The sequence below is a fragment of the Anolis sagrei genome, chromosome 10 (assembly GCF_037176765.1).
Source record: "Anolis sagrei isolate rAnoSag1 chromosome 10, rAnoSag1.mat, whole genome shotgun sequence".
Classification (NCBI taxonomy): Eukaryota; Metazoa; Chordata; class Lepidosauria; order Squamata; family Dactyloidae; genus Anolis; species Anolis sagrei.
In genome coordinates this window covers 22,997,807-23,025,520 of record NC_090030.1, presented here as the reverse complement: position 1 = coordinate 23,025,520, position 27,714 = coordinate 22,997,807, and the positions used below count along the sequence as shown (strand labels likewise).

Sequence of the window (27,714 nt, the reverse complement as noted above, 5' to 3'; positions counted from 1 at the left end):
TGCAATAACAGCAGAGAAAAAGGAAAGGGGATGCATTACTATTTCATTAACAACCCGGTGCTGGAAACTGGGTCACGGCCCACGGCACGTGCGATGAGGAGCCTTGCAAAAAACGACTGCCAGGCGAGAACAAAGACGAAGGCAACTCTAGAGCCATTTGCAAGATATGAGTGGCTGTGGGGTTGGACTGCTTATACAGGGGAACACTGGGACCCTCAGACAATAATAATAATAATAATAATAATAATAATAATAATAATAATAACTTTATTTGTACCCTGCTACCATCTCCCCAAGGGACTCAGTGCGGTTTACATGAGGCCGGGCCCACAGCACATCAATAAACAAAGGCGATAACAAATAGTCAATACAAAACAGTTAAAATAAACTTAAAAACAGAAAATACACAATAATCAATAAACAATAACAATAACATACAGCATTTAAAAACCTATGGCTGTGCCAAATGTAATAATTTAAAATGTAAAAATGCTGGGCATGAACAAGGTAGGGTAAACTAGGATAGGGTTTTCAGAGAAAGATGAGGGCGCGCAGACAATCCTAAATCAATATTAAAGTGCATTTGAGGACATATTGCTAAGAGTTTTCCTTATTCTGGGAAGGCACACTGGAACAACCACGTTTTCAGGCTCTTCCTAAAGACTGCCAGCGTTGGGGCATGTCTGATGCCCTTAGCGAGTGCATTCCAGAGTCGAGGGGCCACCACCGAGAAGGCCCTCTCCATCGTCCTTACCAATCGCGCCTGCAATGAAGGTGGGAGCGCGAGCAGGGCCTCTCCATATAATCGAAGAGATTGTGTGGGTTCATACACAGAAATATGGTCGTGCAGGTAGGCAGGTCCCAAACCGTTCAGGGCTTTGTAGGTAAGAACCTGCACCTTGAATTGGGACCAGAAAATGAACGGCAGCCAATGGAGCTCCTTAAACAGGAGGGTTGACCGCTCCGTGTAAGAAGCACCAGTTAGTAACCTGACTGCCGCCCGTTGTACCAATTGATTATGGTTCAAGGGCCACATCTGGCCCATTAAGGTCATTTACCAGTCCTCCACTCTAAACTTTAGATTCTTGCTCCTTAACTTTCCTTTCCTTTCCTCTCTCTATCTTCCTCTGAAACAGAAGGATCCTCTTCACCAATGGTTCCTAACCTTCCTAATGCTGCGACCTCTTAATACAGTTCCTCATGTTGTGGTGACCCCCAAACATAACATTATTTTCGTTGCTATGCAGGATGCATTTTCATTCACTGGACCAAATTTGGAACAAATACCCAATACGCCCAAATTTGAATATTGGTGCGGTTGTGGGAGTGGGGGGATGGTTGATTTTGCCATTTGGGAGTTGTAGTTGCTGGGACTTATAGCTCACCTACAATCAAAGAACATTCTAAACTCCATCAACAATGGAACTGAACCAAACTTGGCACACAGAACTCCCATGACCAACAGAAAATACCGGAAGGGTTTGGTGGAGTTGTAGTTCACCTACATCCAGAGAGCACTGTGGACTCAATCTATGATGGATCTGGACCAGTGGTTCTCAACCTTCCTAATGACACGACCCCTTAATACAGTTCCTCATGTTGTGGTGGCCCCCAACCATAAAATTCATAACTCTAATTTTGCTGCTGTTATGAATTGTAATGTAAATATGTGATATGTAGAATGTACGAGCCCGTATTTTCATTCCCTGGACCAAATTTGGCACAAATAACCAATATACCCAAATTTGAATTCTGGTGGGGTTGGGGGGAGGGATTGATTTTGTCACCTGGGAGTTGTAGTTGCTGGGATTTATAGTCACCTACAACCAGAGACCATTCTGAACAATGGAATTGAACCAAACTTGGGACACAGAACTCCCGTGACCAACAGAAAACACTAGAAGGGTTTGGTGGGCATTGACCTTGAGTTTTGGAGTTGTAGTTCACCTACATCCACGGAGCACTGTGGACTCAAACAATGATGGAACTGGACAAAACTTGGCATGAATACTCAATATGTCAAAATGTGAACACTTGTGGAGTTTGTGGAAAATAGAGCTTGGTATTTGGGAGTTGTAGTTGCTGGGATTTATAGTTCATCTACAATCAAAGAGTATTCTGAACCCCATTAACAATAGAATTGGGCCAGACTTCCCACACAGAACCCCTATGACCTGGGTTTATGTTGGGACTTACAAGACAGAAGGCATTGGGGGCCTCCATGGGGAGCCCTGGCATTTCCTCACCTGGGCAGTGACGATTTTGTCCCCACTCGTGGCGCTGGCCAGGTCCAAGGAAGGCTGTGAGTCTTTGGCCATGGAGTCCACAGACACATGAGGGCTCAGGAGGCCACCGGGAAAGGCCTCCCTTGAAACTGGGGAGGAAACAGAAGGATGTCATACAGTATTTCTTCGATTGAACTATGTAACATGATTTTTGTTCCCTGGTTATGAATGTCATTTTCTAATTATAAATAATAATAATAATAATAATAATAATAATAATAATAATAATAATAGGTACTATTATAAAATCTTAGGAAAAGTTTGTTGTTGAAGGCTTTCATGGCCAGAATCACTGGGCTGCTGTGAGTTTTCCAGGCTGTATGGCCATGTTCCAGAAGCACAAGCAGTAATAGTATTAGGGTGGAAAGAGTTTTAATTAGTTTTAATTCTGTTTGTCTTTTAATCATTACATGTAGCCCGCCCATTGTTATTGTGCGTGTGCTTATTGTAATGTTTATATTGTTATGTATGCATATGTTTTATGCTAATATGATGTTATTGTTACTGTTCGCGTTTTCGGTTTGTGTTTTGGTTTTTTCTTTATTGTAATTGTTATTTGGGCTTGGCCTCATGTAAGCTGCTCCGAGTCCTCATCGGGTAGATGGTGGTATTATTATTATTATTATTATTATTATTATTATTATTATGAAAATGAACAAAATCTGGCTACCAGTATTAAAAAACTCTAAAATTACAACAGAAAAACAACAGAGGGGAAACAATCAGGCACATCTAATCACCTCTCAACAAAAGATTGCCCCAGGCACTGCCAGGCCATTACATGCTAATCAAGGTGGTCAATTGAAACATTCACACCTAGCTCCAACAGACAAGAGTCCTTTGTCCCACCCTGGTCATTCCACAGATATATAAACCCATTTTCTTAGTTCCAACAGACCTCACTACCTCAGAGGATGCTTGCCATAGATGCAGGAGTAACGTCAGGAGGGAATGCCTCTAGAACATGGCCATATAGCGTGACAAAACCTACAACAACCCATTATTATTATTATTATTATTATTATTATTACAGTGTGAAACTCCTGTGTAAGTTTGGTGTGAGAGGAGGCTCTGCGAGAGCAAAGTTGTTTATCTGCATGAGAAAGAAGCCCAGTGTGGAAGCAAAGAAGGAAGTTTAAAGAACTTTATTTGTGCTATGGAACTCTAGTTCTTGTAAATAGTGCAACCATATTATTTCCCTACAAAGAAAAGCCTCTTAAGGAAGAAATAACATCAAACTGTGTGTTTTTCTTCTATTTATCACTTTGGGCTACTGGTCCTGGGTCACACTACTGTTAATAAGTTACTCTGCTATACATTCATGGGGAGGGTCTTTTGTTAACAAGCCCACTCACCCAACAATGACAATGTAATAGGACACGATGAGGAAAAGCTACTTGCCTTCCAGCCCGGGGCTCCTCTGGGTCTCAATCTCCAGCTCACTCTTTTTTTTCCTGGGGGGTGGGGCCGGTCGGGAGGGGGGTGGGGGCCTGGGGGGTGGTCCACCAGCTGGAGGCGGGGGCCTGGCCGGGAGGGCCTTCTTCGTGCTGGCCACAATGTCGGGCTCCATGCTCAGCTGTCGCGGGGGTTTGCTGGGTGGCACCTCTTCCTCCTCATCGCCAGCAGAGAGGTCCTTGACAGGACAGAGTTCTGCTGTAGCCAAAATGTCCACTGGATGTCCCTCCGCCTCATCATCTCCATCTACCTTTGGTCTGTGGGCCTCGCCTGGGATTTCTGTTGGAACCTCTGAGCCATTTTCAAACTCTACAAGAGGCGGTAAGGCTGTCCCCAGCTCCGTCTCATCGTCCTCGACAGCGATTTCGCTCAAAGGCGCTTCCTGGTCCCCTGACAACGTGGCTTCGGCGACCAACAGTTCGGGAATATTCTGGAGAAGGTCAGCTCCGGAAATCCACAGATTCGCCTGCGAAGAGGGCTCCGTCAGCTCCTGTCCAGGTACGGCCAAAGGGTCGTCCTCAAGCAGGTTCACTTTCTGGCTTTCTTCTATGATGTTGTCAATTATCTGAGTAGGAAAAAACTTATGTTAACAAAGTTCAAGTCAACTCAGAAGGCAACGGTGGAGGAGATCAAAACCACTTCTCAACTTCCCCAATTTTGGGGGAAAGGTAAAATTTTAATTAAGGCCCATTTGACATGACACAATAATAATAGTAGTAATAATAATAATAACAACAACAAATGGAACTCTGAAACTCTGAGGGCCTGATTCTGGCAGCCCAAAAACAAGCCATTAGAACCAATGCCATCAAAGTCAGAAATGAAAAGTCAGTGACAGATCCCAAGTGTAGACTCTGCAAGGAAGCAGATGAAACAATAGATCACATCCTCAGCTGCTGCAAGAAGACTGCACAGACAGACTACAAGCAGAGGCACAACACCATTGCTCAGATGATTCATTGGAACTTGTGCTACAAATACCATCTGCCTGCGACAAAGAACTGGTGGGATCACAAGCTGGAAAGAGTTACAGAGAATGAACATGCCAAACTTCTCTGGGACTTCCGGATTCAGACAGACCTCACAATCATGTTAAAAAACACGATCGTGTTAAGAAACAAAGTATGGATCGTCGTTGTCGCAATCCCAGGTGACAGCAGGATTGAAGAGAAACAACTGGAAAAGCTGACACAATATGAGGATTTAAAGATTGAACTGCAAAGACTCTGGCACAAACAAGTAAAGGTGGTCCCAGTGGTGATCGGCACACGGGGTGCAGTGCCTAAGGACCTTGGCCTGCACTTAAACACAATTGGTGCTGACAAAATTATCATCTGCCAGCTGCAGAAGGCCACCTTACTGGGATCTGCATGCATTATTCACCGATACATCACACAGTCCTAGACACTTGGGAAGTGTCCGACGTGTGATCCAATTCAACAGCAAGCAGAGTGATCTTGTCTGCTGCGGACTCATCTTGTGTTTCAAATAATAACAATGATTTTAGTAAGGAGACACTGAAGATTTGGTCTTCACAAGCTGTATTGTTTTTATATCACATTTTAAATGTCTGAATTGTTTTTATAATTGTTTTAACTGTATCTTTATAATTGTTATGGCATCAAATTGCTGCCGATTGTGAACCGCCTTGAGTCACCTCTGGCTGAGAAAGGCGGTATGAAAACGCGGTAAATAAATAAACTACATTTATATCCTGCCACCATCTCCCATAGTGCCTCAGGGTGGCTTACAAAATAGCAAACAAAGATGCCATATGTAAAACACACAATACATAAAATAAAATACATCAACATGAATACAATAATATATTACATAAACTAGGCATATAAATTGGATCAAACAATCTCTATTAAAATAGAATCAGTTAAAAGATCCATGTAATCTATATAGCAGCCCAGCTGAATGCACAGAATATAAACATAAAAGTGCTAAGTGATTGGCAATCAGTTACTGGTAACTGATACTCTGTTTGTGTATCAACCTGCATGTCAACAACTTAAATCAAAAAATAGTTTTCTAAGATCTACAGAGGCACTTGCTGGAACACCCCAGCAAGCGAGAATCCAAAAGTGGCAGGCTCAAACCCAGAACCTCAATCAATGGCTGATACCAAATGAGAGACTCCCCTGGGCACACAGAAGACTGGGCCACTTGGAAGGCGCTGAACAGACTGCGCTCTGGCACCACGAGATGCAGAGCCAACCTTCAGAAATGGGGCTACAAAGTGGAATCCTCGACATGCGAGTGTGGAGAAGAGCAAACCACTGACCACCTGCTGCAATGCAACCTGAGCCCTGCCACATGCACAATGGAGGACCTTCTTGCGGCAACACCAGAGGCACTCCAAGTGGCCAGATACTGGTCAATGGACATTTAACCAACTACCAGACTCACAAATGTTGTATTTTGTCTGTTTGTTTGCTTTGTTCTGTTAGAAATGTAATATAATTGACTGGTTGCCCTGACATGACAAATAAATAACCCTGAGCGAGGGCCAGGTAGATGACCTTGGAGGGCCGCATCTGGCCCCCGGGCCATAGTTTGAGTACCCCTGCTTTACACAGAGAACACCATTGCCTTAAAGGGACTTGCTTGCGTGAGCCTTCCTCCAGCCTCGTATGTTCTCCCTCACCCACCCATGCGCACCATGCTGCCATGCGCTGAGCATGCCTGCTCTCCCTTCCCCACTTGGGAGTCTCAGAAACAGCCCTCCCCTTGGCTGAGAGGCCAGCCTATCACATCAGAGGAGGGCAACACCAGAGGCACTCCAAGTGGCCAGATACTGGTCAAAGGACATCTAATCAACTACCAAGCTTGCAAACTTTGTGTTTTGTTTGTTTGTTTGTTAAAAAATGCAATACAACTGTTTGCTTTGCTCCTGACACGATAAATAAATACTGGTTACTGTCTAAAAATATTATCAAATGCCTGCTGGAAGGTGTCTAATGACAGGCAAACAAAAGGACTGGAAACTATGAATCCCTCTCATGAGTCTGGAAAAGAGAAGGTTTAGAGATGACAGGAAAGCCATGTTTAAATATTTCAAAGGAAGATGAAGCTGACTTGTTTTCCACTGCTCCAGAGCCCAAGGGTTCAACTACATTGTAGAGTTAATACAGTTTGAGACCACTTTTAACTCCCACGGCTCAGTGCCATGGACCCCTGGGAGTCATGGTTTCACAAGGTCTTTAGCCTTCTCTGTATAAGAAAGTTGGGGTCTTGCCAAACTACAGTGACCAGAACTGGAAGTTAATTTATGCTTTCAGATATACTGCCATAGTTTTGGGGGAAAGATATCCCTCAGATTTCTTTGTGTATCCGTAGTGGGAAGCTGCACCATAAAATAGCTTATGCATGATGATGAAGAATCCCCCCAAAATGTAGGAGGGCTTTTTGCGTGTAAAACCCATGCTCATGGACCCTCAGCAACCTGCACAACACACCTCTTTAGGGTCATCTTGTTTCACCTCTGGTGTTGACGCCTCACTCTCTGCTGTTTGCGGACCACTGGGCAGCTCCTAGAAATAAGCAGAAATAATAAGCAAATAATAAGGTGCTTTTTTTGTAAATATATGTAAATAAATACTATAATTAGCAAGCTTCTGACAATCAGTGTCTTAAAATTGATAAAACACAGTATTTGATTCTGATGTGAGCCATTTTAGGATTTTTTTCATGTCAGGAGCAACTTAGAATCATAGAATCAAAGAGTTGGAAGAGACCTCATGGGCCATCCAGTCCAACCCCATTCTGCCAAGAAGCAGGAATGTTGCATTCAAATCACCCCTGACAGATGGCCATCCAGCCTCTGTTTAAAAGCTTCCAAAGAAGGAGCCTCCACCACACTTCAGAGCAGAGAGTTCCACTGCTGAACGGCTCTCACAGCCAGGAAGTTCTTCCTAATGTTCAGATGGAATCTCCTTTCTTGTAGTTTGAAGCCATTGCTCCATTGTGTCCTAGTCTCCAGGGAAGCAGAAAACAAGCTTGCTCCCTCCTCCATGTGACTTCCTCTCATGTATTTATATATGGCTATCATATCTCCTCTCAGCCTTCTCTTCTTCAGGCTAAACATGCCCAGCTCTTTAAGCCACTCCTCCTAGGGCTTGTTCTCCAGACCCTTGATTATTTTAGTTGCCCTCCTCTGGACACTTTCCAGCTCGTCAATATCTCTCTTATCTCTCAATATCTCTCTAAATCCCATCAGGTTTAACCAGGTTTAATGGGAGCTGCAATCAGGTATTATTTGCCCACTTCCAACCCCATTATTTTGTCGCCCTCCCTCTGGACACATTCCAGCTTGAGAAACTGCAAGTTGCTTCTGGCATGAGAGAATTGGCTCTTTACAAGGACGTTGCCCAGGGGACACCCAGAGGTTTTGATGTTTTACCATCCTTATGGGAGGCTTCTCTCATGTCCTCGCATGGGGAGCTGGAGCTGACAGAGGGAGCTCATCCATGCTCTCCCCAGATTTGAACCTCTGACCTGTCTGCCCTCAGTCCTGCTGGCACAAGGGTTTAACCCATTGCACCACCGGGGACTCCTCTCCTCCGGATTAATGGCACTCAATGTATTGTCGAAGGCTTTCATGGCTGGAATCACTGGGTTTTAGGATATCCAATAAGGTTTTGTATTTGCTTTCTAAGGTGCCTCTGACATGCCCTTTAAGAGTGAAGTCCCTTGAATACATGAGTGGCTAGAGTGTCCATTCCATGCTCCAAGGTACATCTTCTGTTGCTGGAGCAGCATTGAGGCAAAAGCAAAGCCACCTTTCTGGCCTGAGAGGAGTACAGAGTATCTTGGCCGGCCTTTGTATGGAAGCAGACCTGGGCCTTTCTCCTCCCCGCCCTTCCCTTCCAACGCCGACCACCTCCTGCCCTACTTAATGGGAGAGATTCAGCTGCGCTCATTCAATCTCGGAGACAGCATGATAATTATGCCTCGCGTGGGAAGCACCGATGGTGCTGCCTCCGCAGGCTAACTTTAGCCCTCCGCTTCCATATCATCTCAGGCTTTTGGAAGCAAATGCTCTACCTTTGGGGAGTAGGAAGACGAGGAAGAAAAAAAAGATGCAATTGAAGACAGTTGAAGAGAAGCCGGAATCTGCTCAAGTTATGACAGGCATTGAATCCAGAGTCACGCTGGAGGCAATGCGGCTCCCAAAAGGGGGGTAAAAGGGATTTTGTAAACTATAGGCACTGAATAGGACCCAGAGGAGGAAAAACAAGTCTCCAGAAATACAATCTTATATCCTAAAAAGTCTGGTCTACTTTGAACTGCTTAACAAGGAAGTAGCAGCCAATAATGAAAGGACTAAGGCAGTGACATCTCCGGCCCATCCTCTGTTTGGATATCAGCAAGCAAGACAATGCCTTAAGTCAAGAAATAGCTTCCTAAGATCTACAGAGATACTCACAGGAACACCTCAGCAAGCAAGAGTCCAAAAGTGGCAGGCAAAAATCCAGAACCTCAATCAATGGCTGAGACCGGATGAGAGACTCTGCCCTGGACACACTGAAGACTCGGCTTGGAAAGCGCTGAACAGGCTGTGCTCTGGCACCACGAGATGCAGAGCCAACCTTAAGAAATAGGGCTACAAAGTGGAATCCTCGACATGTGAGTGTGGAGAAGAGCAAACTACAGACCACCTGCTGCAATGCAACCTGAGCCCTGCCACATGCACAATGGAGGACCTTCTTGCAGCAACACCAGAGGCACTCCAAGTGGCCAGATACTGGTCAAAGGACATTTAATCAACTACCAAGCTTGCAAACTTTGTGTTTTGTCTGTTTGTTTGTTTTGTTAAAAATGTAATACAAATGTCTGGTTGCTCCTGACACGATAAATAAATAAATAGCAAGTAAGACGATGCCTTAAATCAAAAAATAGCTTCCTAAGATCTACAGAGATACTCACAAGAACACATCAGCAAGCAAGAGTCCAAAAGTGGCAGGCAAAAACCCAGAACCTCAATCAGTGGCTAAGACTGGATGAGAGACTCTGCCCTGGACACACTGAAGACTGGGCTTGGAAAGCGCTGAACAGGCTGTGCTCTGGCACCACGAGATGCAGAGCCAACCTTAAGAAATGGGGCTACAAAGTGAGGTCTACAACCTGTGAGTGTGGAGAAGAGCAAACCACAGACCACCTACTTCAATGCGGTCTGAGCCCTGCCACATGCACAATGGAGGACCTCTTTACAGTGACGCCAGAGGCACTCCAAGTCAGGTCAGCTGTGACCAGCAGTGCTGTAGAATTTGAAGAGGCACGAGTGGAGGGCGAAAGAGAGAAACGTGCCAAGAGGAAGGCACGTCGAGCCAACCCCAATCGGGACCACTTTCCACCTGGAAACCAATGCCCTCACTGTGGGAGAAGATGCAGACCAAGCATAAGGCTCCAGAGTCACCTACTGATTCACCCCGCATACTGTACACTGACCCTGGAAGGCCATCATCTTCTGACAACGAGGGATCGCCTAAGTACTCCAAGTGGCCAGTTTCTGGTGAAAGGACATTTAGTATACACTAGCTGTCCCCTGCCATGCGTTGCTGTGGCCCAGTCTGTGAATATGTGTTTTGTGTGTCTATATATTTGTGTATATGTGTATATATGTGGTTTTGTGCATGCGTTGTAATGTTTTTTTTTGGCTTTTTAAATATATTCTGCTGTGTTTTTCAGTGTTTTTATGGGTGATGGTCACTCGTTAGCCTAATAGGTGTATTGTGTCCAAATTTGGTGTCAATTCACACATATATACACATATACACAAATATGCACACACACAGATATAAACACACACACAAAACACATATTCACAGTGGTTTTGAGCTATCTTAATCCCACAAACAAACATCACATTTTTATTTATATAGACTAGTTGTCCCCTGCCACATGTTGCTGTGGCCCAGTCCGTGTATATGTGTTTTGTGTGTGTGTTTATATATGTGTGTGTATATATATTTGTGTATATGTGTATATATGTGTGTTTGTGCATATATACTGTATATACTCAAGTTTTTCAGTCATTTTTTTAGGCTGAAAAAGTCTCCCCCGGCTTATACTCGAGTCAAGATTATATATTATTTTACTTTGTTGTTGTTATTATTACATTTATTATTTTATTATTGCTGTTATTATTACATTTATTATTTTACTCTATTATTGTTATTGTTACATGTATTATTTTACTGGATTGTTATTACTTTATTCATTATTATTATTATTATTATTATTTTACGCTATTATTATTGGAAGGATATGTAAGCATATTTACATTGAAGAAGGTTAGAATAATGATTTAATCAGAGTTGAACAGTCTTATCTTGAATTATAGTTTTATGTAAATATTCAAAAACATTTAACCTACTGATGCCTAAATTAATATAATTTTATTGGTATCTATTTTTATTTTGACATTTACTAGTAGCTGCTGCATTTCCCACCCTCAGCTTATTCTCGAGTCAATACTTTTTCCCAGTTTTTTGTGGTAAAATTGAGTGCCTTGGCTTATATTCGAGTCGGCTTATATTCGAGTATATACGGTGTGTATGCGTGTGTGTGTACACACACACACACACACGCACACACATATATATATGGTTTTTTGCATGCGTTGTAATGTATTTTTTTTGGCTTTTTAAGTATCTTCTGCTGTGTTTTTCAGTGTTTTTATGAGTGATAGTCACTCGTTGGCCTGATACGTGTATTGTGTCCAAATTTGGTGTTAATTCCTCCAGTTGTTTTTGAGTTATGCTAATCCCACAAACGAACATTACATTTTTATTTATATAGATTTAGTACTTTGTGTTTGAAATGCATTATAACTGTGCCTTCAACTCGCTTCTGACACAATAAATAAATAAAATTACTGCTTAACAACTGATGTTTATCTAGTTTGCATTAAGCATCAATTGAGTATCCTTTATCTTAGCTTTTCAATGACAGGAAAAACCCCATTGGGATCAGGCCAGCTGCTTGCCTGGGACAAACATTGACACGAAGAGACGTACCTTTGGTACAGAGGGCACTCTGACTTTGGTTGGCGACCTGTTGGAAAGGAAAAAAGAAAACACAAGGCGTTGCAAGGTCAGATAAAAACACAAAGCCACTCAAAACAATGTAAAACCTCTTAACAGTCCAGAAAGCAACCAGCAGCCATCCTTCCCTGTTGTCCTCCAGGGCAGGAGAGTTCAAAAAACACAACAACCAGCAGCCTTGGCAGAAAGTATGACAGCAGGAAAGAGCAGAAAGCAGACAAAATGGGTAGATCAATATGGAGCAGTGGTTCCCAACCTGTGGTCTGTGGACCACCAGTGGTCTGCAAGAACTAAAATATGGTCCGCAGCCTCACCGTTACTACACTGTTGTAAGAAGAGCGACTGGTCTTGCAAAACCCTCTTATAGTGCCAAGGCTTTTAAAATATGGTTTTCTGTGGGTGTGCAGATGGCAATTACTGGGTGGCATATGTTCTGTATCAAAAACTAGAGCTGATGTGGTCTATCCAATGCAATTTTCTGAATCAGCACCCCAAATAACCAAACTGAATTTAAAGTTGACCAAAAACCGATTTGTAACCCTTTGGTACTATTGTTGGAGAGTGTGGTTCATGGTCAAAAAAAGGTTGGGAACCACTGATATAGAGATCCACTTTGGATATTCTGGACATCTTTCCCACTCAGAACTTGGCTTCCAAGGAAATTGGCTATTAAAGACATGGCAGCACTGTATTATATTTGCACAGGTGAATTCCTTAAGATAGTGGCAGATTAGCACACAACTCCTCTGCTGCACCAGCTCCACTGGCTGCCGATTTGCTACCGGGCTCAATTCAAAGTGCTGGCGTTGGCCTTTAAAGCCCTAAACGGTTCTGGCCTAACCTACCTATCCGAACGTATCTCGGCCTATCAGCCCACCAGGACCCTAAGATCTTCTGGGGAGGCCTTGCTCTCTATCCCGCCTGCTTCACAGGTGCGGCTGGCGGGGACAAGAGACAGGGCCTTTTCTGTGGTGGCCCCTCGGCTCTGGAACGCCCTTCCCATGGAGGTAAGATCAGCCTCCTCGCTGATGGTATTCCGAAGAAGACTAAAAACTTGGATGTTCAAGCAGGCATTTGGTTAATTCGGTGCAATGAATGTGTTGATTACGGATTGGTAATATGGATGATGAAATTGGACCAGGATTTTAGTTAGGAGATGTATTGGGTTGTGATTTACATGTAATATTGTGTATTATGTTTTTATGGTTTTAATTGTATACTGTGCACTGTATATTTTGTTGTAAACCGCGTTGAGTCGCCAGTTAGGCTGAGAAACGGCGGTATACAAGGACAGTAAATAAATAAATAAATAAATAAATAAGTCTCTAATGTGCAATACAGTAGTCTTGTTTATCCAACATAAATGGCCCAGCAGAATGTTGGATAAGCGAAAATGTTGGATAATAAGGAGTGATTAAGGAAAAGCCTATTAAATGTCAAATTACATTATGATTTTACAAATTAAACACCAAAACATCATGTTTTACAATAATTTGACAGAAAAAGCAGTTCAATACACGGTAACGTTATGTAGTAATTACTGTATTTGCAAATTTAGAACCAAAACATCGCAATGTATTGATCTGGGCAGGAGGGAGACTGTGTTAGATAATACAGAACATTGGATGAATGAAGGACGGATAAGCGAGACTCTACTGTACTTTCTAACAGACGGTAACATTCCCTGAACCTTTTGAGAGGTAACTTCCAGCAACTACTGTACAGGGCTCTGCATTTATTCACACACACTCAAGAAATGTACTTTGCAAGCACAGATGCCGAGCTGTCAACATTTGATCAGAAGACGACAGTTTTAACATCTAACTGCAATGTGGAACTGATAAATTAAACCTGTGTTTGATGTTTTTGGCTTGGAAATTAATATTAATGGAGTGGTGCTTGTGCCTTTGATTGCTGCAAAAGTGGAGGGACACCTGTCCATCTATCTGTCTATCCATTCTATCTTTCTATCAGTCAGTCTGTCTGTCTGTCCGTCCATCAATCAATCCTATCAATTTATCCATTCCATCCTATCTATATCTATTCCATTTATCGTTCTATTCATCCATGCTATCTACCTATCCATCCATCCATCCTATTTATCTATCCATCCTGTCTGTCTGTCTATCTATCTTCCATCCATCTAGCCTATCAATCTATACAATCTATCCATTTATCCATTCCATTCATCCTCTCTATCCACTCCATCTACCCATCCATCCATTCTATCTATTACTCTATCAATCCTATCTATCTATCAATCCATCCATATCTACAGCAGTCTTGCTTATCCAACGTTCGCTCATCCAACGTTCTGTATTATCCAACACAATCTGCCTCCTGCCCGGATCCAGAGCAATTTCAATACATTGTGATGTTTTGGTGCTAAATTCGTACATACAGTAATTACTACATAACGTTACCGCGTATTGAACTTTTTCTGTTGATTTGTTGTGAAACATGATGTTTTGGTGCTTAATTTGTAAAATCATAACGTAATTTGACGTTTAACAGGCTTTTCCTTAATCCCTCCTTATTATCCAACATTTTTGCTTATTCAGCGTTTCGCAAGCCTGTTATGTTGGATAAGCGAGACTCTATTTATTATCTATCTACTACAGTGGTTCTCAACCTTCCTAATACCTTCCTAATACAGTTCCTCATGTTGTGGTGACCCCCAAACATAAAATTATTTTTGTTGCTACTTTTACTACTGTTATGAATGTTAATATCTGATATGCAGGATTTACTTTTATTGTTACAAATTGAACATACTTAAAGCATAGAGATTCATCACAAAAACAATATGCTTGGGGGAGTATGGACAATGGATGATGGGATTTGCAATACCTTCAACTGATTCAGCTCTGACTTCCACATACCACTGAGAGCCCCACGTATTATAGATCTGGGCCAAACTTGGAACAGAGAACCCCCATGACCAACAGAAAACGCAGGAGGGGTTTGGGAGGAATTGACAGTGATTTAGGGGAGACATCTTGAGCTCATCACTTGTTTGGGTATCAGCCAGCACGTCAACGACTTAAATCAAGAAATAGTTTTCTTAGATCTATAGAGACACTCGCCGGAACACCTCAGCAAGCGAGAGTCCAAAAGTGGCAGGCTCAATCCCAGAACCTCAATCCGTGGCTGATGCCAAATGAGAGACTCCTCCCTGGGCACACAGAAGACTGGGCGACTTGGAAGGCGCTGAAGAGACTGCGCTCTGGCACCACGAGATGCAGAGCCAATCTTAAGAAATGGGGCTACAAAGTTGAATCCACGACATGCGAGTGTGGAGAAGAGCAAACCACTGACCACCTGCTGCAATGCAACCTGAGCCCAGCCACATGCACAATGGAGGACCTTCTTGCAGCAACACCAGAGGCACTCCAAGTGGCCAGATACTGGTCAAAGGACATTTAATCAGCTACCAAGTTTGCAAAATTTGTGGGGTTTTTTTTATCTGTTTGTTTGTTTTGTTCTGTTAGAAATGTAATACAATGTTCTGGTTGCGGATGACATGATAAATAAATAAAATAGGGGAGATGTAGTTCACTTACATCCGGAGAGCATTGTGAACCGAAACAACTATGGATCAGGACCAAACTTGGCAGGAATACCAAGGAAGGAGGAGAGCAAGACTCGCTGCTGTCGCCGCTGTCCCGCGCTCCTCTCGCTGCTCTTCCCGGCTTCCACCAGAAGTGGAGGCCTTGAAGGGTAGCGAGAGGAGCGTGGGGCAGGGCAGCCACACCAAGGCATGCCTTCCTTCTTCCCCTCCAGGGTCTTCTTCCTCCTCCTCTCTGTTTGGAGTGCCCAAATGGCCAATCGACCCCTCTGGGGGTTGTGACCCCCAGGTTGAGAACCGCTGATCTACTATCTTATCCAATCTTATCCCTTTATCCTATCCTATCCTAGTCTATCTATCTATCTATCTATCTATCTATCTATCTATCTATCTATCTATCTATCTATCAGTCATCTATCCATCCATCTATCCACACATCCATCCATCGCTGGGTGATACTACCAGGGATAATGGGCTTCTCAGTGACCCCTTCATTGTCCATAGGAAGGCAGATGCCAAAGAGGAGGCTCTCTCTCTCTCTCAAAGGCTTCATTTCCTTCAAAACCTTGCTTTTTATAGCTTTTGACGCAGCCACAGAGTCTTGTTGCTCGTATTTGGACGGGATGCAAGCCTTATTGATCCCTTCCGAAAGTCAGGTCAAAATACCTCCCGGATTGATTGCCCTTGCAGCCAATCTTTTTATAGACTCACCGCTGCTTTATTTATAAACCTATTTTGCATATTGGATTGAATTTAAAAAAACAACACACACACAATAAACTAAGAATGTTTGAAACTGGGGAGGACTCAGGCAAGTCATGTGTTCCTGGACTGAAGCTCCCAGCATTCCCTGCAGAAGGATGCTAGGAACTGAAGTGCAATATCTGAAGGGCAGCATTTGTTGAGTCTCACCTGTTTGAAACACAAGATCAAAAAAAGCAAGCTGAAACAGATTCAAGCTAAGAAGCTCACAAGTTATGGGATGGGCAAGTCTTCCAGCACCCAGCTCTGTAACATCTATTCCCATTAATCTAAGAGGACAAGGATTGTGGGGTCTTGCGTTTCCACCCTTTCATCTTTCCCTCGTTCTCCTTCCTTCCTTCCCTTTTGTCTGTCCTTCCAACTCTTTTTCCATCCTCTTTCCCTCCTTCTTTCACCTTCCACCCTTTTGTCCTTCCTTCCCTCTTTCCTCCCTCCTTTTTTCTCCTTCCTTCTTTTTTGTCTTTCCAACCTTCTCTCTTTCCTCCCCCTTTCTCCTTCCACCCTTTCGTCCTTCCTTCCATCTTCCTCCCTCCCTCTTTCTCCTTCCATCCTTTCTTCCGTCTCTCTTTCCTTCCTCCTTCCCTTACACACTTTTGTCTGTCCTTTCCCTTTGCCTTTTCTTTCTTCTCTCTTTCCTTCCTCCTTACCTCCCTCCTTTCCCCCTCTTTCGCCTTCCATCCTTTCTTCTGTCTCTCTTTCCTCCCTCCTTCCCTCTTTCTCCTTCCTTCTTTTTCGTCTTTCCTACCTTCTCTCTTTCCTCCCTTTTTCTTCTTCTATCCTTTCGTCCTTCCATTTTTTCTCCCTCCCTCTTTCTCCTTCCATCCTTTCTTCCGTCTCTCTTTCCTTCCTCCTTCCCTTACACACTTTTGTCCGTCCTTTTCTTCCTTCTCTCTTTACCTCCCTCTTTTCCCCCCCTTTCACCTTCCATCCTTTCTTCCGTCTCTTTCCTCCCTCCTTCCCTCTTTCTCCTTCCTTCTTTTTGTCATTCCTCCCTTCCTCTTTCTTCTTACACCCTTTCTTATTTCCATCTTTCCTCCCTCCCTCTTTCTCCTTCCATCCTTTATCCGTCTCTTTCCTTCCTCCTTCCCTTACACACTTTTGTCTGTTCTTTCCCTTTCCCTTTTCTTTCTTCTCTCTTTCCTTCCTCCTTACCTCCCTCCTTTCCCCCTCTTTCGCCTTCCATCCTTTCTTCTGTCTCTCTTTCCTCCCTCCTTCCCTCTTTCTCCTTCCTTCTTTTTCGTCTTTCCTACCTTCTCTCTTTCCTCCCTCCCTTTTTCTTCTTCTATCCTTTCGTCCTTCCATTTTTTCTCCCTCCCTTTTTCTCCTTCCATCCTTTCCTCCGTCTCTCTTTCCTTCCTCCTTCCCTTACACACTTTTGTCCATCCTTTCCCTTTCCCTTTTCTTCCTTCTCTCTTTCCTTCCTCTTTACCTCCCTCCTTTCCCCCTCTTTCACCTTCCATCCTTTCTTCCGTCTCTTTCCTCCCTCCTTCCCTCTTTCTCCTTCCTTCTTTTTGTCTTTCCTCCCTCCCTCTTTCTTCTTACACCCTTTCTTATTTCCATCTTTCCTCCCTCCCTCTTTCTCCTTCCATCCTTTCTTCCGTCTCTCTTTCCTTCCTCCTTCCCTTACACACTTTTGTCTGTTCTTTGCCTTTCCCTTTTCTTTCTTCTCTCTTTCCTTCCTCCTTACCTCCCTCCTTTCCCCCTCTTTCACCTTCCATCCTTTCTTCCGTCTCTTTCCTCCCTCCTTCCCTCTTTCTCCTTCCTTCTTTTTGTCTTTCCTCCCTCCCTCTTTCTTCTTACACCCTTTCTTATTTCCATCTTTCCTCCCTCCCTCTTTCTCCTTCCATCCTTTCTTCCGTCTCTCTTTCCTTCCTCCTTCCCTTACACACTTTTGTCTGTTCTTTGCCTTTCCCTTTTCTTTCTTCTCTCTTTCCTTCCTCCTTACCTCCCTCCTTTCCCCCTCTTTCGCCTTCCATCCTTTTTTCTGTCTCTCTTTCCTCCCTCCTTCCCTCTTTCTCCTTCCTTCTTTTTCGTCTTTCCTACCGTCTCTCTTTCCTCCCTCCCTTTTTCTTCTTCTATCCTTTCGTCCTTCCATTTTTCTCCCTCCCTCTTTCTCCTTCCATCCTTTCTTCCGTCTCTTTCCTTCCTCCTTCCCTTACACACTTTTGTCCATCATTTCCCTTTGCCTTTTCTTCCTTCTCTCTTTCCTTCCTCTTTACCTCCCTCCTTTCCCCCTCTTTCACCTTCCATCCTTTCTTCCATCTCTTTCCTCCCTCCTTCCCTCTTTCTCCTTCCTTCTTTTTGTCTTTCCTCTCTCCCTTTTTCTTCTTACACCCTTTCTTATTTCCATCTTTCCTCCCTCTTTTTCCCTCCATCCTTTCTTCCGTCTCTTTCCTTCCCTTACACACCTTTGTCCGTCCTTTCCCTTTGCCTTTTCTTCCTTCTCTCTTTCCTTCCTCCTTACCCCCTCCTTCTCCTTCGATTCCTCCCTTTCCTTCCTTCCTTCTCTCCTTTCTTCCACTGCCGGGCAGCCAGTCCTCTTAGCAGGATGTGCTAGCATGCGGCCTCCAAGTTAGAAAGTTTACCCATGCTTGTTCCAGATCAATTGCATTTAAACCCAATAGCCAATCACCTCTATCTATCTAACTTTCACCATGCATCACGTTCCAAAGGCAAACAAAAGCAGACCAAAGAGAGTGCCTTTTATCTCCTTTCCAAACAATCCTATTACACCAAAATGCAAATATAAGGGCCATGACAAATTTCCAGTCTTGTGGCCACTCTTTTGTCATCTCCCTTTCCATGCCAGGCCATCAAGAAGAGTCAACAGAGGACTTCCTTTATCCTCCAAGGACTAAAAGCAGAAGGAGACTCAGAACAAAATCGTATTGATTCGAGCCTCATGCACCATCAAATCAAATCTTCTCTATGAGGAATAAGCAGGGCGAGATTCTCCATGACTCTATGGTAGCGTTTCTCAACCTGGGGGTCAGGACCCCTGGTGGGGGGGGGGTCACAAGGTGGTGTCAGAGAGGTCCACCAGAAAACACAGTATTTTCTGATGGTCATGGGGGTTCTGTGTGGGAAGTTTGGCCCAATTCTATCGTTGGTGGGGTTCAGAACGCTCTTTGATTATAGGCGAACTATAAATCCCAGTAACTACAACTCCCAAATGTCAAGATAGAATCATAGAATCAAAGAGTTGGAAGAGACCTCATGGGCCATCCAGTCCAACCCCCTGCCAAGGAGGAAAATAAACTGTACCATTTGGGAGTTGTAGTTGCTGGATCTATCTCCAAACTCCACCAATGTTCACACTTGGGCATATGGAGTATTCGTGCCATGTTTGGTCCAGATCGATCATTGTTTGAGTTCACAGTGCCCTCTTGATGTAGGTGAACTACAACTCCAAAACTCAAGGCCAACGCCCACCAAACCCTTCCAGTGTTTTCTGTTGGTCATAAGAGCTGTGTGTGCCAAGTTTGGTCATTTCCATCGTTGGTGGAGTTCAGAATGCTCTTTGATTGTAGGTGAACTACAAATCCCAGCAACTACAACTCCCAAATGGTAAGGTCTATTTTCCCCAAACTCCACCAGTTTTCACATTTGGGCATATGGAGTATTGGTGCCAAGCTTGGTCCTGATCCATCAGTTTGTCTCCACAGTGCTCTCTGGATGTAGGTGAAATACAACTCCAAATCTTAAGACCAACGCATAGCAAACCCTTCCAGTATTTTCTGTTGATTATGAGAGTTCTGTGTAGCAGGTTGGGTTCATTTCCATTGTTGGTGGAGTTCAGAATGCTCTTTGATTGTAGGTGAACTACAAATCCCAGCAACTACAACTTCCAAATGACAAAATCAATCCCCACCCCGACGGTATTCAAATTTGGGTGCATCGGATATTTGTGCCAAATGTGTTCCAGTGAATGAAAATACATCCTGCATATCGGATATTTACATTACGATTCATAACAGTAGCAAAATGACAGTTATGAAGTAGCAACAAAAAAAAGTTATAGTTGGGGGTCAGCACAACATGAGGAACTGTACTAAGGGGCTGTGGCATTAGGAAAGCTGAGAAACACTGGCCTAGAGAGAAGGCATATTTTGATGCAGGTAACTGAAACTGAAGATACTGATCCCACAAATGTGATGTGGTCGATGTAGGTAAGGTAAAGCTTTTCCTGACATTAAGTCCAGTCGTGTCCGACTCTGGAGGGTGGTGCTCATCTCCATTTCTAAGCCGAAGAGCCGGCGTTGTCCATAGACACCTCCAAGGTCATGTGGCTGGCATGACTGCATGGAGCGCCGTTACCTTCCTGTAGACCTATTGATCTACTCACATTTGCATGTTTTCGAACTGCTAGGCTGGCAGAAGCTGGGGCTGACAGCGGGCTCCAACTGATGTATGTATGCATATATATTATATCTATATAAATAAAAATGTAATGCTCGTTTGTGGTATTCACAGAACTCAAAAACCACTGGACAAATTGACACCAAATTTGGACACAAGACACCTAACAACCCAATGTATGTCCTTCACTCCAAAAAGTTGATTTTGTCATTTGGGAGTTGTAGTTGCTGGGATTTATAGCTAACCTATAATCAAAGAGCATTCTGAACCCCACCAATGATGGAATTGAACCAAACGTGGCACACAGAACTCCCATGACCAACAGAAAATACTGGAAGGGTTTGGTGGGCATTGAGCTTGAGTTTTGGAGTTGTAGTTCACCTACATCTAGAGAGCACTTTGGACTCAAACAATGATGGATCTGGACCAAACTCTACATGAATACTCATATGCCCAAATGTGAACACTGGTGGAGTTTGGGGAAAATATAATCTTGACATTTGGGAATTGTAGTTGCTGAGATTTATAGTTCACCTACAATCACAGAGCATTCTGAACCCCACCAACGATAGAATTGGGCCAAACCTCCCACACAGAACCCCCATGTGGGCCACAGCAATGCCTGGCAGGGGATGGCTAGTAAACATTAAAACACTTTATTAAAATCACGCAGTCCAAGGACATAGTCAAAAGCTATTCCGGTTGTTATTGCACATGATTCCACTTCCTGTCTTGCTGAAGGAAGATGGACTAGATGCCCTTTGAGGGTCTCTCTTCCAGTGGAATCTCCTTTTTTTGGAGGTTTTTGAACTAAGGCCGGATGATCGTCCATTGGGAGGAGTTTGACTGTGCCATCATGCATGGCTGAATGGGGATGGACTGGATCTCTTTGGGGGTCTCTTCTAATTCTGTGCTTCCCACCATGGGCCTCTCGCCACCCACCTTCTCTAGGATTCCACAGCATCGAGCAATTGCAATTAAAAGTGGTGTCAAACTGCATTAATTTTGCAATGCAGTTTGGCCCAAAACAGTTGTTTTTGCAAGTCCAGAGCAGCTGTTTCCTCCATCTGGAGTGGATTCAAAGTAGTTTCTCTTTCTGTGTGGATATCAAAGTGTTGAGTGTCTCTAGCCAAGCAGAAACTCCCCTTTTGGCTTTTTCTCCTTCCATGAAGTACATCAGCAGAGATCCGCACTCTCTTTTAATTTTTTTCCGTGTTCTGTGCTTAAAACAAAAAGCAACCAGATTGTAACTCAAGAAACTCCATTGCAACTTTACAGGCGTAACCACCTCTCTTCCTGCAAAGCTGTTCGGCCTTGTTTGCTTTCTTTATCACATTTTTCTCCTTCCCAGTTGCCACAAAACAGCTAATGAAAACATTTATTGAAGTAAACTAGCCATTCGCTGCCATGCGTTGCTGTGGCCCAGTCTGTGTATATGGGTTTTGTGTGTGTATATATGTATATGTGTGTCTGTATATATATTTGTGTATATATGTGTGTTGGTTTATATATGATTTTGTGCATGATTTTGTGCATGCGTTGTAATGTATTGTTTGTTTTTTGGCTTTTTAAGTCTCTTCCGCTGTGTTTTTCAGTGTTTTTATGAGTGGTCACTCGTTGGCCCTTTCAAATCTATGATACTATATATCTCTGTGTGTGAATCATCTATATATCATCTATATATATAAAAAATTGCAACAGCAAAAACAGCAGAGAGAAAAACAGGCAGGGACATGTAATCACCTTGCAAGAAGAGTTTGCTCCAGGCACAGTCAGCCCATTGTATGCTAATCAAGATGGTCAGTTGAAAGATTCACACCTAGCCCAACTTACAAAAGCCCTTTGTCTCACCCTGGTCATTCCACAGATATATAAACCCCTTTTTTTCCCAGTTCCAGCAGACCTCACCTCTGAGGATGCTTGCCATAGATGCAGGCGAAACGTCAGGAGAAATGCCTCTAGAACATGGCCATATAGCCCGAAAAAACCCACAAGAACTATATAAAAATGCTCTGGTCATAATGAGTACCTTAAAAACCAAAGAACTAATGAACGAAATCACACCAAATTTGGCAACAAAACGTCTCACAACACAAGGAGTGACCATCACTCAAAAAATTATGATTTTGTTATTTGGGAGTTGTAGTTGCTGGGATTTATAGTTCACCTACAATTAAAAAGCATTCTGAACTCCATCAACGATGGAATTTAACCAAACGTGGCACACACAACTCCCATGACCAACAGAAAATACTGGAAGGGTTTGGTGGGCACTGACCTTGAGTTTTGGAGTTGTAGTTCACCTACATCTAGAGAGCACTGTGGACTCAAACAATGATGGATCTGGACCAAATTTGGCACAAACACTCAATACGCCCAAATATGAACACAGATGGAGTTTGGGGGAAACAGACCTTGACATTTGGGAGTTGTAGTCACTGGGATTCACAGTTCACCTACAATCAAAGAGCATTCGGAACCCCATGAACGACAGAATCAGAGCAAACTTCTCACACTGAACCCCCATGACCAACAGAAAATACTTAAGTCCATCGAGTCCAACTTCCTTCACTGGGGCAAGAAAACGTAAACAAACCCCTCCTGACAAAGAGCCATCTAGCCATAGATATAGATCAGTGTTTCTCAACCTTCCGATTGCCGCAACCCCTTAATAGATTTTCTCATGTTGTGCTGACCCCCAACCATAACATTATTTTCGTTGCTGCGTCATAACTGTAATTTTGCTACTGTTATGAATTGTAATGTAAATATCCAATGTGTAGGATTATTTTCATTCACTGGAACACATTTGGCACACATACCCAAAACACCCAAATTTGAATACTACTGGGATTGGGTGAGAGCTTGATTGTGACATTTGGGAGTTGTAGTTGCTTTCATTTATAGTTCACCTACAATCAAAGAGCATTCTGAACTTCACCAATGGTACAATTGAACCAAACTTGGCACAAAGAACTCCCATGATCAACAGAAAATACTTGAAGGGTTTGATGGCCATTGACCTTGAGTTTTGGAGTTGCAGTTCACCTACATCCAGAGAGCACTGGGAACTCAAACAGTGATGGAACTGGACCAAACTTGGCAAGAATACTCAATATGCCCAAATGTAAACAATGGTGGCATTTGGGGAAAATAGACTTTGATATTTGGGAGTTGTAGTTGCTGGGATTTATAGTTCACCTACAATCAAAGAGCATTCTGAACTCCACCAACGATGGAATTGAACCAATCTTTGCATGCAGGACTCCCATGACCAACAGAAAACACTAGAAGGGTTTGGTGGACATTGACCTTGAGTTTGAGAGTTGTAGTTCACTTACATTCAGAGAGAACTGTGGACTCAAACAATCATGGATCTGGACCAAACTTGTCACAAATATTCCATCTGCCCAAATATGCACACAAATGGAATTTGGGAGAACTAGACCTTGACATTTTGGAGTTGTAGTTACTGGGATTTATAATTCACCTAAAATCAAAGAGCATTCTTGTGTGTTGTTGTTTATATGTGATTTATATTAATTTGTATTGTATTATATTGTTTATTAATTTGTATTGTATTGTATTGCACTGTTTATTGTACTGTTTATTGCTTTCCTGTTTTATTGATATGTTGTTGGGCTTGGCCTCATATAAGCCGCTCCGAGTCCCTTGCAGAGATGGTGGCGGGGTATAAATAAAGTATTATTATTATTATTATTATTATTAGAATTATTCTGAACCCCACGAATGACAGAATTGGGGCAAACTTCCCACACAGAACCCCTATGACCAACAGAAAATACTTAAGGCCATCCAGCCCAACTCTCTTCATCAGGGCAAGAAAACGTAATCAAAGCCCTCCTGACAAAGAGCCATCCAGCCATAGATATAGAAAGATATGATCCACACACACAGATATAGTATCATAGATTTGAAAGGGACCCCTAAAGAAGGACAAGTATATCTTGCATGTTCCAGAGTAGGCAAACCAGTCAATCTCCACACCAACAGTGACAAAGAAACAACAAAAAATGCTGTTTATCCACAAACATAAAGAAATTACATATATTAGAAACCAACACTTTCTCATTACTTTATTTTCCAGATCAGTAAACTGGGCCACAGCAAAACATGGCAGGGGTCAGCTAGATGCACTATAAACACATACACACAAGCGTTGTACAGCATAGGGAAAAGTGAACACCGCTATGGGGTTTGTTTTGCTGTCTGTGACCCTGTACAAAAGATTCCACCTCACTATTTGTCTCTGTGAGAATTTGAGAAATGTGGTTTGTTGTGAAAACAAGGACTGGGGATAAAAGGCTTCAGTGGAGACTCCTTTCCCCCAGGATAATAATTCTTTCAGGAGTGAATTTCCCTTCCGAGGAGTAGATTCCTTTCACTTCCTGTCGTCACAGCCCCATTCTTAACTAGGAGTTGGATGCAAGTCGGATGTCTGTAATGTGGGAAATGTGTGTATCATCTGTCTGGGAGTCCAGTGGAGTCTCCTTTTCTGGAGGTCTCTGAACTGAGGTTGGATGGCCATCTGTGGGGAGGGCTTTGACAGTGCCTTCCAGGCAGCCTTTGTTTGCTTTCTGAATGAGACAAATGAGCTTGAGCTACAAAAACACACACTACTGCTGGTCACACTCTCCCAGCCTCAGAGGACATAATTATTACACTATGTAGCAAAACACAATACAATTTAATAACAAATTGTTATTAAATTGAATTAAATGTTGAAAGTATTACAAAAATCACAAATAAAATCAATTTAAAAAAAAGAAAGCTGCAATCTGTATTGACGTCTTTAATCCGGATTAGCCTTAATCCGAATTGCACCTCCCCCCCCCCCATTCACTTTCAGAGGATCCATGAGAAGAGAGGCAATAGTTCGTTTGCTTGTTAAAAAGGGGGGAGGAAAGTTCCAATCCGGATTGAGGTCTTTAATCCGGATTAGCCTTAATCCGGATTGCACCCCCCCCCATTCATATTCAGAGGCTACATGGCAAGAGAGGCAATAGTTTGTTTGCTTGTTTAAAAAGAGGGGAGGAAAGTTTTAATCCGGATTGAGGTCTTTAATCCGGATTACCCTTAATCCGGATTGCACTTTTTCCCTCCCCTTTTCCTATCCAGAGGCTCCATGACATGAGAGACAATTGTTTTGTTTGTTTAAAAGAGAGAAAAAAATTCCACATTGAGATCTTTAATCCGAATTAGCCTTAATCTGGATTTGGAGCTTCCCCCCAATCCAGATTTAGTGGCTCAATGTTGTTTTTTGTATTTACTTTAGAAAACAAAAAGCTCCAATCTGGATTGAGGTGTTTGAACGGGATTAGCTTTAGTTTTGTTTGTCCAGATGGAGGTGTTTAATCCGGATTAGCCTTATTCTGGATTTTGAGCTCCTCCCCCATTTGGATTTATTGGCTCAATGTTGTTTTATGTATTTACTTTAGAAAACGAAAAGCTGCAATCTGGATTGAGGTGTTTGAACGGGATTAGCCTTAGTTTTGCTTGTCCAGATGGAGGTGTTTAATCCGGATTAGCCTTCGTCTAGATTTGGAGCCCCCCCCCCCAATTCGGATTTAGTGGCTCAATGTTGTTTTCTGTATTTACTTTAGAAAACGAAAAGCTGCAATCTGGATTGAGGTGTTTGATCCGGATTAGTCTTAGTTTTGTCCAGATGGAGGTGTTTAATCCGGATTAGTCTTATTCTGGATTTGGAGTTCCCCCCAATCCGGATTTACAGGCTCAACGTTGTTTTTTGGGTTTCCTTTAGAAAAAGAAAAGCTCCAATCTGGTTTGAACGGGATTAGTCTTAGTTCAGTTTGTCCAGATGGAGGTGGTGTTTAATCCGGATTACCCTTAATCTGGATTGGAGCTCCCCCCACCCCCCAATCTGAATCCAGCGGCTCAATGAAGAGGGAGTCAATAGTTGTTATATATATATTTTTTAAAAGCTCTAATCCGGATTAAAGATAATCCGGATTAAGGTCTTTTCCACGCAGCTCTGGGCCGGAGAATGAGATTTGGGGGGAGTGGGGGGTTGGGTTCGCTCCCCGTCGTGGATAGCCAGCTTTAATCCGGATTAAGGCACCCCCAATCCGGATTAAGCGGGAATATAAATAAACAAACAACTCCAAGAGCCCAACTCACGGGGAAGGGTGGGCGACGTCCTCGGCGGCGTCGTAGAAGAGCTCCTCGGGGTCTGAGTCGGAGGCCATCCCCGGGAAGGAAGGAGGAAGGAAGGGAGGAAGGAAGGAGCCAGGAAGGAGGAGAAGGAGCAGCAGCGGCAGCCGCGCAGAGCGGGTCGGGCCTGGCCCCCAAATCTCGCGAGAGGAAGGAAGGAAGGAAGGCGGGGCGGGGCCACCGGAGCCCCGAGAAAAGGAGGAGGGGGGAAAAAGCAACAGCACCAAGAGGGTTGGGAAGAGTCACTCGCACGCATCACTTCCGGCTCCCAATCGCTGGGTAAGAGGTGGAAGCCAAGGAATCCTATATGCATGCAAAAACATACATAGATGCATGTGCATGTAGATCATATATTAGTTGTTGTTGTTCTTTCCTTCAATTTTTTTAGTAACCTCATGGACCATACAGGGAAAACCAACTGATCCCTAATCCATCTAAAACACAGATTTGTGCTTTTCACCATAAGAACAGACAAGTATCTCAAGCTCTGAGGATGACCTGGGAAGGAATCCCACTGGAGCATTGCAGCACACCCAAATACCTGGGAGTCACTCTGGACCAGGGGTCCTCAAACTAAGACCCGAGGGCCAGATGTGGCCCTCCAAGGTCATTTACCCGGCCCTTGCTCAGGGTCAACCTAAGTCTGAAATGGCTTGAAAGCACACAATAACAACAACAACAATCCTATCTCATCAGCCAAAAGCAGGCCCACACTTCCCATTGAAATACTAATAAGTTTGTATTTGTGAAATTGTTCTTCATTTTAATTGTTGTTCATTCGTTCAGTCGTCTCCAACTCTTCGTGACCTCATGGACCAGCCCACGCCAGAGCTCCCTGTCGGCCGTTACCACCCCCAGCTCCCTCAAGGTCAGTCCAGTCACTTCAAGGATGCCATCCATCCATCTTGCCCTTGGTCGGCCCCTCTTCCTTTTGCCTTCCACTTTCCCCAGCATAATTGTCTTCTCTAGGCTTTCCTGTCTCCTCATGATGTGGCCAAAGTACTTCAACTTTGTCTCTAGTCTCCTTCCCTCCAGTGAG

At 43.4% G+C, this 27,714-nt stretch overlaps 1 protein-coding gene across 1 annotated transcript in view; it reads right to left on the bottom strand.

Moving 5' to 3' along the window:
• Positions 1–26,835, bottom strand: part of WDR44 (WD repeat domain 44) — a 63,382-nt gene extending 36,547 nt beyond the window's left edge. Inside the window, exons 1-5 of the mRNA XM_060756069.2 lie at positions 26,643–26,835; positions 11,768–11,804; positions 7,205–7,279; positions 3,687–4,305; positions 2,247–2,374 (exon numbers count right to left, since the gene is read on the bottom strand). Of these exons, the coding sequence (XP_060612052.2) occupies positions 2,247–2,374; positions 3,687–4,305; positions 7,205–7,279; positions 11,768–11,804; positions 26,643–26,710 (927 nt within the window). The 5' untranslated portion in view covers positions 26,711–26,835. The remainder of the gene's footprint in view (positions 1–2,246; positions 2,375–3,686; positions 4,306–7,204; positions 7,280–11,767; positions 11,805–26,642) is intronic.
• Positions 26,836–27,714: the final 879 nt, after the last annotated feature.